Below are 12,160 nucleotides of genomic sequence, written 5' to 3'. Positions count from 1 at the left end.
TTACACTCCAGATACCCACAATTTTGGAGCAAAACATCATATTTTTTCTGTATTCACCTTTTGAGAAATTGATCCTTATTAGATATTAAGGCCTAGTAGAGATTATAAGGTTAATCACTGGGCATCAAATGAATGTAATATGTGAACTGATCATCATGATAGAGATTTTATCTTATTTGCCAAGTTTGGAAGTGATTAGTAGCAATACACCATCAAGTCAGAATGATACCTAAGAAGTAAGGTTTGAACAGGTCTGGCACACTCAAGAAATATATGAATGTCATGTGGCATGGCAAAAAAAAAAAAAAAAAAAAAAAAGGAATGTAAAGAAACATTCATGAAACCCTGACAAATTATCTCCTTTCCCTCAGTCAACACCTGTGGCCTTATGGGGAGTTGGCTGAGGTGGAAATCCATGATGGCATTTATTTTCATTTAATTCTACAGGAAAACTCGGCAGTGACCAAACATGGAATGTTATAGCATTAATACCTCAAAAATGAATGTCCCCAAAAAGAGGTTAAGAAAATCTTGTCAGGTATCAAAATCTCAAGCAATGCATTTGAATGTCTACTTTGTATAGACTGAGAGATATCTAGATCTATATAGGTCTATTCCAATTCATGACATTTGCTAATGGTTTCACTAGATGTTTAAGAATTTAGGAAGCATTAGTTAGAACGTGTGAAAAAGTGATATATGGATAAACTTGATGGGCAAAATGAGGACATATCTGATTCATATAAATGCTTATCAAATGGTGTACCCTTCAGGGATGAAGTTTGTGACTGCTTCAACCAATACAATCCAGCAGAAGTAAACTTATGTAACTTCCAAAGCTAGTTATTAAAATTTGCGCTTTCATCTTGTTCTCTTGGAGTCTTCACTCTTAAAACCCATCTTCCATACTGTACAGAAACCAAAACTAGTCCATGTAGAAAGGTCACACGTACAGGACAGATACAGATTTTTATGATCAACAGTTCAGCCTAGGCCCCAGCTTGTAGTAGCATCAACTATCAGACATGTAATTCCAGATGGAGCTAAATTATTTCAGCTACCAGTTAGTGAACTTTTGAATTTTCTAAGCTGCCACCTCAGACATCAAGGAACATAGACAAGCCATTTTCACTTTGCCTAAATTCCTGATCCACAGAGTCCATGTGCAAAAAATGTTGGTGTTTTATACCATTAAGCTTGGAGTTGTTTGTTACACAGCCATTTATAACTACAAATATTTGGAACTCAGTAGTAGTGGAACCCAGATGGGGCCTTTAGAGAAGCAATTAAGTTAAAATGAGGCCATTAGGGTAATTCAATCTAATTGGTTCCATTATAAGAAGATAAATGTGTACACCCAGGAGAGGCAGCAGGGACATGCCTGCACAGAGAAAAGACCATGTGAAAACATAGAAGGTAGCCATCTGCAAGCCAAGGAGAGAGACTTCCAGAGACATTAAACCTGCAGACACCAAGATCTTGGACCCCAAACTCCAGAGCTCACAAGAGATACATTTCTGTTGTTTCAGCCACACAATCTGTGGTATTTTGTAGTGATAACCCTAGGGAAGTAATACATAGATTCAATATAATGAAAGATGACCTAATGAACATTCGAAGTGGCAAATTCAGAGACTACACCCTGAAAATCTGGCGTTATATCCTTAAGGATGTTTTGACCAATATAAAATGCTGTGTTTCTTCTATAATAAAAATTTATGGAAATCAAAGGATGCAAATGTTGTTGGGAAAATGGTGCCAGTAGAGTTGCTCAAAACAAGGTTGCAACAAACCTTTGATTTCTAAAAAGTGCAATATCTGCGAAGGGAAATAAAATGAGGTGTGCCTGTATAAGTAAGCTAGAGATGGTTTAAAGTATATTGGAAGATGTGCATAGGTTATATGAAAATACTATGACATTTTAAATGAGGGATTTCTGTATCTGCACATCTCCGTATCCTCAGGGGATTCTGGAACCAATCCCCCGCAGGTAGTGAGGGATGACTTTATAGAAATTAACTAAAATTTCATGATCCCAATCACAGAAACAAGAACTATTTTAGCATTGCATATTTTTTCATATATTTGATTACATACTATTTTTTAATTTTTTGTTTCTTTTTCTAACATATCAACAGGGTTTTGAGTATTAATTTTACAATCTATTCTTAGTGTTACAGATTATTCAAGAAGGGTTGTAACCTGAACTAGAAGAGAAACTAACATTAACATTAACATTGTCCAGAATGCTTAGGATTTGTATTTCCTTTTGGGGAGGGAAAAGGGAGACTATGTTTGTAGAAGCATCTTGTTTAGTGAAAACATATAGATGTTATTGTTTTTTTTTAATAAGGAGTTTCAAATGTAATGTAGAAGAGTGTTTATAAACACTAGCCAAAGGAGTTAAATGTTTCATTCATTTAACTCTTATCTTCAGTTCAAAATTCCCCTTTAAATGCTCTCCTCTGACATTCTGGGAGTAAAATCTAACTATATTGTTCCTCTACTATATGGTTTCCTATTAGTTTCTGTCAATAAGAACACATTAGAATAAGATTGGCATCAAAAGGAGAGAATTAGAGGATCAGCTGTATGATACTAGAGAATTTACACTTCGATAATTAAAGATGTTTATTCAATATTCAATTTTGGTATGATATTTTAAGGATTGACAAAATTATTTTACTTAAATCTAGTAAATATGAATAAAATTTATGTACACTTCCTACCATTCTCCACCTGCCCATTTCCTATAAAATTCAGCATTTCAGAAGTAAAGAAACCCTTTCTTTTGGAGTGGCCTGGTAATATTGGACCATTAGATCTCTTTCACATTCTTAAAACATATCATCAGCGTTCCAGTGGCTCATAAAATATATTAAAAAAAAAAGAAGAAAGAAAAGATGTTATGCACATTCCAAATAAAATGTCAAATCAAGGAGGACTTGAGACAAGTATGTGAATAGAATAGAGGAAAAATGAACTTGAAAACATAAATTAAAATTGCTCAACCAGGAGAGCTCTGAGAAAATGCTGAGATATCTCTAACTGGCTTTTGGAATTATTGTAGACTCTTTATATATCATTCCATGTTATTTCTAGGGCTCATTATATTTCTAGACCTAAATGACGTTCTGAAATATTTTTCATGCAGTTTACTTCCCTTCCAAAAGCAATTGATGATATCACACTTTCCTCACAGCATTCCTCATCTCCAAGTTTCTCAGTGTATAGATCATAGAGTTGAACATGGGAGCAATGATGGTGTAGAAAAGAGCAACTGATTTGTCTTCCAGAAAAGTTTCAGCTGGTCTAATGTAGATGAAGAGGACAGTCACAAAGAACAAGTCCACAACTGTTATGTGAGAACTGCAAGTGGAAAGAGCTTTGGTGTGGTTCTCTGCAGGGTAATCCCTGATGGTGTGTAATATCAGAAAATAAGATGCCCTCAATATCACAAAAGTCACCAAAGCAATCAAACCTGAATTAAAAACTACCAGGAGACCAATTTCATGTGTATCGGTGCAAGCCAATTTCAGCAAAGCATACACATCACAGAAGTAGTGATCAATCTCATTGGGGCCACACAACAGTAAAAAGATGGTGAGAATAAACTGACTGGCAAAGTGTATAAGTCCCCCAGTACAACAAGTTATGATAATTGCATTGCACTTTTGTCTGCTCATGATGATGGTGTAATGAATGCACTTGCAGATGGTTGTGTAGCAGTCATAGGCCATTCCTGTGAGGATAAAGATCTTGATGCCTCTGAGGAAGTGATGGATAAAAAGCTGTGTCATGCAGTTATTATAGGAAATGGTCTTCCTTTCTGCTAGTAAATCAGTCATTAGTTCGGGCATCACTGGCGATATGTAGCAAAGGTTGGAGAGGTAATTAAGGAAGAAATACATGGGTTGGTCAATGAGCAGACTGCACATGATAGAAATCATTATGAGCAAATTTCCCATCCAAATAACAATGTAGCAAAATAAAAATAAGACAAAGCAGAGGATTTCAATATTCTTATTTTGAGATAGTCCCAAGAGAATAATCACAGTCACATTATTTCTATTTTCCATAGTCCAGTGCAGTAAAAATGCATAACAGTCCCCGGAGAAGTCAGAAAAGAGTGATGAACAGAGAATTTATAAATTAACTGGTGTCTCTATTTAGACACTACAGTAAGTGGGTCACCTTCAAAACAAAACATTTCTTTGTGATGGAGTTTTAAAATAAATTAATTTATTTCTATGGTGTAATTTTAAGATTTAGAATGAGCTTATAGAGTTGCCATTGAAAAGTAGGGTTTCATGCCTCCAGTGACATCATGTAAATATTTCCTTAACTTGTAAAATCATAAAGACTAATTTAAAAATAATATTTAAAACACTGGTTTGGTAAACTCTTAAAATAACTACTTGTTCATTTGAATAGACATGAGCAAAATCATTATTTTAATCATGGGTGCAGAAATAAATAGCCACGTGAATTCTTTTCCCTTCCCAACATTAAACAAGAAAATTTTGGTTTATACATAAAGAAATTACCTCTGAAGAAACTAAGGTTGTTACAAAACTTAAGCAAGGTCAACTCTTCTGTCTCCATTTCATGCATATATTAATTTTCCTTCTAATTAAATATGGTTTTACTTTCTAACCAAACAATTTTTCTAAATATGTTTTTAAATCTACAATTTTCTCAATGCTCAAGGCCACAGATGTTGCTTTATTTGCCTTCTTGGTAATCTTCTCTTTTCATTAACTTCCCCATACTCTTGTAGTCCACCTTATAAACTACTGCTTAGATTTCTGGCTTCTCAAATTTAGAGTGGGAGAAGAACTCTACTTTTTATTTTTGACTCAGTCATCAATTTTTAGTGTGAGTGCCTAACTACATATCCTTCAAAACTTTTCTGATCTAAAACATAGAAAATAGTTTCTCCCCTAAAAAGTTGGAGAGTTACAAGATTCAAATTTTAAAATAGATGGAAACTTTGAAAAAAGTAAAACAGTATGCAAATGAAAACACTTTCAGTTCAGTGTAATGTATGTATCAAAGTAATAATACCTAACAGAGGTAATAATTATTTGAGACTTTTCTGATAAAGTATATGTAGAACATCTAACTAGTATTTAGCAAACCAGAGCTTGAAACCAGAGTTTTCAGACTCCAGAGCCTGAGTTCATACATAAAATATGTAGAATCAAAGTGACAGAATAAATTTAATGTTAAAGCCCCACTTTTTTTCCCAATTACCTAATTGTTTCATGTAAAATCAGATAACCTCCAAAGTTATTGCCCTTGAACATTTCAGCCATTCTAATTTTGACATGCAGATTAACAAAATTAGATAATAAATTAAGCCAAATTCTCTATCAAAATATAGGTAATACTCAAGCAAAACCACAAACTTAAACTTTCCCTCTCTTATGTACATAACCCATTTATAAAGAGGGAAGAAGTTATACTGACAGATATGGACAGAATGCACTGAATTTCCTCCTGCTCTCAGACAGACACAAATCATGCCTCTGAAAAAACATGGCTAGTAAAAAGAGCCTGTATTGCATTCTCTGGTTGGTTCTTCACTCACTTTAGAAACTCATATTCACTTGTTCTAGGGTACCCATCTTTAAAATGATGAATATAGTCCTGGGGATTTATAAGATGTGCTTCAGGTAAGAATCTCCAAAGAAGACATGCAGATGGTTAACAAACACAAGAAAAGATGCTCAACAAACATCACTAGTCATTCAGAAATGCAAGTCAAAGCCACAATGAGGTATCACCTAACACTGGTCAGAATGGCCATCATCAAAACACCTAGAAACAATAAACGTTGGAGAGGGTGTGGAGAAAAGGGAACTTTCCTGCACTGTTGGAGAGAAGTAAGTTGGTACAGCCACTATCGAAAACAGTTTGGAGGTCTTTCAAAAACTAAAAATGGAGCTACCATATGACCCAGCAATCCCACTGTTGGGCACATACCCAGAGAAAATCATAATCCAGAAAGAAACATGTATCATAATGTTCATTGCAGCACTATTTACAATAGCCAGGACATGGAAGCAATCTAAATGTGCATCAGCAGATGAATGGATAAAGAAGATGTTGCACCTATATACAATGCAATATTACTCAGGCATAAAAAGGAATGAAATGGAGCTATATGTAATGAGGTGGATAGACACAGAGACTGTCATACAGAGCAAAGTAAGCCAGAAAGAGAAAAACAAATACAGTATGCTAACTCATATTTATGGAATCTAAAAAAAATGGTACTGATGAACCCAGTGACAGGGCAAGAATAAAGATGCAGATGTAGAGAATGGACTGGAGGACATGGGGTTGGGGGAGGGGTGAAGGGGAAGCTGGGATGAAGTGAGAGAGTAGCATAGACATATATACACTACCAAGTGTAAAATAGACAGCTAGTGGGAAGTTGCTGTATAACAAAGGGAGATCAACTTGATGATGGGTGATGCCTTAGAGGGCCAGGACAGGGAAGATGGGAGGGAGTCTCAGGAGGGAGGGGACATGGGAATATATGTATAAATACAGCTGATTCACTTTGGTGCACCTCAGAAACTGGTACAATAGTGTAAAGCAATTATATTCCAATAAAGAGCTTAAAAAAGAAAAGAGGTTTTACATAATACTTGGACTCTCTACTCTTGTTCACTGTAAAGCTTTGGAAAACATTAAACCTAATGAGGTGAAATTGTGTGGGTTTATATTTTGGCTTTGCTAAGAATGAGCATATTGACTCAATATGTTATTTAACTATTCTAACAGTAGTCTGATAATTCTTATATTAGCTTACAATTTGAGCATTCTCATGTGTCCAACATTCTTCTAAGCATCATGTAAACATCAACTTTTTAATCATCTCAATAACTCTGATAAATAAAAAATAGTAGTAAACCTATTTTACAAAAGGGGAAATTGAGTATTAGAGAAATTAAAAATTAGCCTAGGGACTTCCCTGGTGGTCCAGTGGTTAAGATTCTGTTCTTCCACTGCAGGAGGCATAGGTTCCACCCCTGGTTGGGGAACTAAGATCCCACATGCCTTCAGGCACAGCAAGAAAAAAAAAAAATTAGGCCAAAACCATAGACCTAATAAGTGGTAGAGTCAAGATCTAAAACAGCATATATCTTACTTAGCAATACATTTAGCAAAATGTTATGCACTTAGCATAGTTCTTCATACATAATGCATCCTCAGTAAACATTTACTATTATAACTTGGAAAAGAGAGTTTCAGTGACCCCAATATTTCAGATTTTAAGCTATGCCAAAGGAAACTGTACATCCTTAATTTGTATGATCTTAAATTTCTCAAAGACAGAAAGACCATCTAACATTCTGCTTGGAAGTATTAAGAAGTGCTTGTATGCATTTAATTTTGAATTCTCGCCACCGCTCCATGTTCAGTTGTAAGTTCTTGGCATGTCTTGTTTTTCTTAGATTATCACGTCACCAGCTGATGAGCAGCTTGCTGGTGAGTGCACCTATCCCCCAGTGCTGTTGTAAGAGTCAATTAGATAAACTGTATGAATCACCCAATACATGGTAGGGGCTCAATAAATAATTATTTCCAATTATTTTATATTTGTTTCATCTCTGGCCAAATAAGAGCTACTATTTCCTTAACCCAGTAATCAGTAAATGTTTGCTGAATGATTAAAATGAATAAATTCAATGTTTTAAAATAGTGTATAAATCAAGTATTCAATCATTGAAACCATCACCATCACAATATTACAGGCAATAAGGGCAGACAGCACAGTAAATAGGCGTAAAGTGAACAGAGGCTTGAATTTTGGGATATTTGCATTTGATTTTCCAGTGACTTGACTAGGGTCTTTGGTTAACTTAATTCTTGAGCCAACTTTTATTTTTATTTATTTATTTATTTATTTTTTTTGGTTAGGATGGGGGAACAGGGATCATGATAGTGGTTACTGCAGAGATCTTATGGATCTTATTTTTCTTTCGGATTTGTTTTTTCTGTTTTTTAGTAACCTGTGAATCACTTAGTTTTGTAATCAATACTTTGCTAACTTTCTATCAAAAGTTCTAATAATATTTTCTTCTTATTTGAAACTTCCTATTCAGCAAAGCATCACTTCCCTGTCTCTGTCTGACTCTCCCTCTAGAATGTCATAGCACCCTCAACAGGAACTCCTTGAACTTGTTGCTACCCTAATCTCAAAAAAAAAAAAAAAAAATTCATAAAATTCAGAGATGATGCCTATACTTAACTTTAACTGTCATTATCTGTTATCTACACAGTGAAGAGAAAATATATTCAGCTATCACACATTCAGACAGGATAATGGAAAAGAGGAGAAATAACTCACCACACATGTTCTATCACTTTCAGTAATGTCATTCTTTCCTCATTGAAATTCTGGTCATTCACCTGTTTTCCAGAGTAGTTCATTTCAGCATCTTGAATTCACATTTCACTCAGCATCATTCATTAGCCATTCATAGAAGGAACAAACAAAAAAAAAGCCTTGTGTCATTTTAGATACACTGACACCTGTCACTCAACCAATGTTCACACAGACAATGAGAGGTCATATCCACCAGAGGAACAGTTTGAAGAAAGTGGAAAAATGTGAACATGCACAAGACTCTATTTTCATCCCTAAAGTTATTCCTAGACATGGTCAGGCTCACATAATTAAATACTTAATGAAGTATACCTTCTAAAACAGCATATATTTTATTCTAGAACATTGACCATTCCTTGCAAGTTGTTTGGATTTATGTTCCTGAATCATGAGCTCACCAGGTGGATTTCCTTTAGGTCCAAGTTATCAGATCCACTGAAGTTAAGATCTGATCTGGATTATAAATAGTATGTGAGCCACAACTAACTTTTGTGTGTGGTTTAGAAAGCTCAGTCATTAGACATCCTCCTGGGCCCCAGTGACTGAGTCCCCCTGCACTTTACTTGAAAAGTTTTGTAGTAAAGGCAAACTTGTGGGGCTTTTGCCTCGAGGGCCTTATTCTTTCCGTAACCTCTGTGACCTGACTGAGGAATAAAGGGTAGCCCTGGACCTTATGGCAGCTAATGGTCTTCCTCTCTACTCACAAAGTGCCTTTACTGTCTTCTCTGAGACAATTAGAATGAGTTTTAGTTTATTTCCAAGTATTAGTGTCCTGAAAAATTATAAACTAATAAACATTGGTATTATTTTTTATGAATTTAGAAATTTTCCAAAAAATAAAGTGAAAAAAATTGCGATTGAACATGTTTTAATTTTTTCCCAAGACTTATTATCATTTCCAAATGGCTTTCTTTCCACTTCTCTTCTTTCACATGTTTCCAAAGATTAAGCTGCCTTCCAATGTGCTATGTAAGCAAAGTAGATAGTAGCAAGTGCATATTGAGTGTTTACTGTGTGTCATATACTAAGGGTTCTCTTTTCATCTTCACAAGGACCCAATGAGATAGGGACTAAGTGTCCTAATTTTACCTATAAGTAAACTCAGTAACTGAGTATATATATATATATATATATATATATATATACACTTCGTCTAATGTTGCCAGGTATTGGCTGGTAAACTGGCCCCCATACAGGGAGGGAAAGGAGAGGCTGAAGAAAGAGGCAGAACACTCTAGATTGGTAAGTGGCAGTTTTGATATGCAAGGGAACTCAGATGTAGGCTTGTCATGGATGGCTGCAAGACAAGCAGATCTCTGCATCCGCATGCCAGAAACTTAAAGTTCATATATAGGCCTTACCTGTGTTCAGTCACACACTCAGTCCAGATGGTCTCAGGAACACCTTACTCTTCAAGGCTGCATCCTTAAAAATGTCTCCAGCTATGGGAAGAGTGAGTGGAACATACATCCAAAGATGGGAGAGGGGGGTGAGGAGCCTCTGTTTGTCCAGGGTCCAGCTCACTGTTCAAACAGCAGTCACATCCACTCAATGAACTCCTCCAACAGCAGGCAAGGAAGACATTCCATTAAAAGTCAGGGAATAGCTAGTTCTAGGGGAAGGAAGCATGGAGGACAGAAAGGGACATATGACTGACTTTGGAGATGAGAATTGTGTTCTATTTCTTGATTCTAGTGGTGAGTACAGGGTTAGTTCAATCATACTTCACTCTGTGTCTCTCTGTCTCTTTTTTTTTGTTTGCAAATTTCTTTATGTGTTATATTTCATAATTAATATATGAAAAAATATACATGACAGCCTTAAAACCATATGCAGTGCACTGAAGTTACCCAGGGCAGAGAGTTAAGTTTGATTTGCCTTCAAATAATTAATTTGAAAGCAAGTCTAGGTATTTCATTTGTCCAGTCTATCTTCTACATTCTTAAGGAAACCTTTTTTTTTTCTAACTTTATTGAGGAATAATTGACAAATAGCATTGTATATATTTAAAGCTTACAACTTGATGGTTTTATATACATATACATTGTGGAATTATTAGCAAGATTAAGACAATTAACACACATGAAATGAGAGAGTAGCAGTGACATATATATACTACCAAAAGTAAAATAGATGGCTAGTGGGAAGCTGCTACATAGCACAGGGAGATCAACTCGATGCTTGGTGATGACCTAGAGGGGAGGGATAGGGAGAGTGGGAGGGAGGCTCAAGAGAGAAGCGATGTGGGGATATATGTATACATATAGCTCATTCACTTCATTGTACAGCAGAAACTAACACAGCATTGTAAAGTAATAATACTCCAATAAAGATCCGAAAAAAATAAAGACAACACATCCATCACTTCACATAGTTAACCACTTGTTTGTGTGTGGTGAGAATGCTTAAGATCTACTCTCAGCAACTTTCAAGTATAAAAACCCAACATATTACTAATTATAGTTACCATGTTGTGCATTAGATCCTCATAACTTACTCTTATTATAATTGAAAATGCGTGCCTTCTGACCTAGATCACCCATTTGAAACCTGTTTGAAGATGTTATGACACTTTTCTTTCTGATGCCTCCTTCGGCCAAGGTCATATTTTCATAATTATTTCTATTATTGATACAGAAGAACTTCCAGGAGATCCCCTCTGAGCTTCCCCCACACCTCTATTCTTGCAGGCATTCTCAAGGCTCTGCTGTGCACAAGCTGCTCCTGGATCTTTTTGTCTTACTTCCTTACTCAGGAAGACCATTTACTCCTATGGATTCTCTAAGCTCCAAAGTGGAAATAACCGAATATGTCTTGCTATAAGGGCTTTTCAAAAAATTATCAATTTAAAAATGTTATATAAAGGATATTAGCTGCTTAGCGAAATGTAAACACAATTAGTATACCTAATGTGTATACACATGGAAAAACACAACCGGTTCACATTGTTTACACATTTTTTCTAACTACTTTTTCAGTCATCATAGTATCACTAACTTTTGAAAAAGGAACAAAAACAAAGAAAAAATACAGTCACTCTCCTTCCATTTCCAGTGATATATTCGACATATTAGAATATTTTACTATGGTCATCAATCTTTCTTTTTTACATTTGTAAACACCATATGTTTGATAATTTCATATTATTGATTGCAATTCCCTCAATTTTATTAATTAATATTATAATATTGTCCCTTTAATAAATTCTTTATTAAAATAACTTGCCCAAGAAAATTTCAGTTTCTTTGGTAATACACTCCAAAAATTTAATAAAAATGCTTTGCAAATAGTATTTTGAGTTCAATAGTACATTGGTTGATTAAAAGGGCAACACATAGAAACAGACAAGGATCAGAAGTTTTCTTACCAATAGGGCAACATAAAAAGAACACAGCAAAATACTTGCATAATTAGATAATAAATAACATATTTTTCTTGCTCACATCACCAGTCAAAATGGAAATTAAAGGCTTCTTTGGGACTAGTTTCATTAGGGAAGTCTTAATAGCTGTAGTATAATTTGAGGGGTCAATATGACATAAGTAGGCTATGACTTAAAAATGATAAATTGGTTAATATTGTCATAAAGAAAAGCAGGAGGAAAGATGCAGAAGGGGAAACATCTGCTCTGGATAAAGACTGCTGTGATGTGTTAGTAGAAAACTTAGCGGGGTTGATCACAAATGTATTTTGGATAGGCAGAATTTGGACAGACTCTGGGAAACTATGAAGGTTAACTAAACATGCTTCTTCTTA

The 12,160-nt window shown here is 35.1% G+C and overlaps 1 protein-coding gene across 1 annotated transcript; it reads right to left on the bottom strand.

Moving 5' to 3' along the window:
* Positions 1-3,185: 3,185 nt before the first annotated feature.
* LOC130850341 (olfactory receptor 4P4-like) lies at positions 3,186-4,079 on the bottom strand. Its single transcript, XM_057729803.1, has one exon. The coding sequence runs from the start codon at positions 4,077-4,079 to the stop codon at positions 3,186-3,188; it is 894 nt and encodes a 297-aa protein (XP_057585786.1).
* Between the last annotated feature and the right edge of the window lie 8,081 nt (positions 4,080-12,160).

The sequence above is a fragment of the Hippopotamus amphibius genome, chromosome 3 (assembly GCF_030028045.1).
Source record: "Hippopotamus amphibius kiboko isolate mHipAmp2 chromosome 3, mHipAmp2.hap2, whole genome shotgun sequence".
Taxonomy (NCBI): Eukaryota; Metazoa; Chordata; class Mammalia; order Artiodactyla; family Hippopotamidae; genus Hippopotamus; species Hippopotamus amphibius.
The sequence above is the reverse complement of the archived record's forward strand: the minus strand, read 5'-3'. Positions and strand labels throughout refer to the sequence as shown.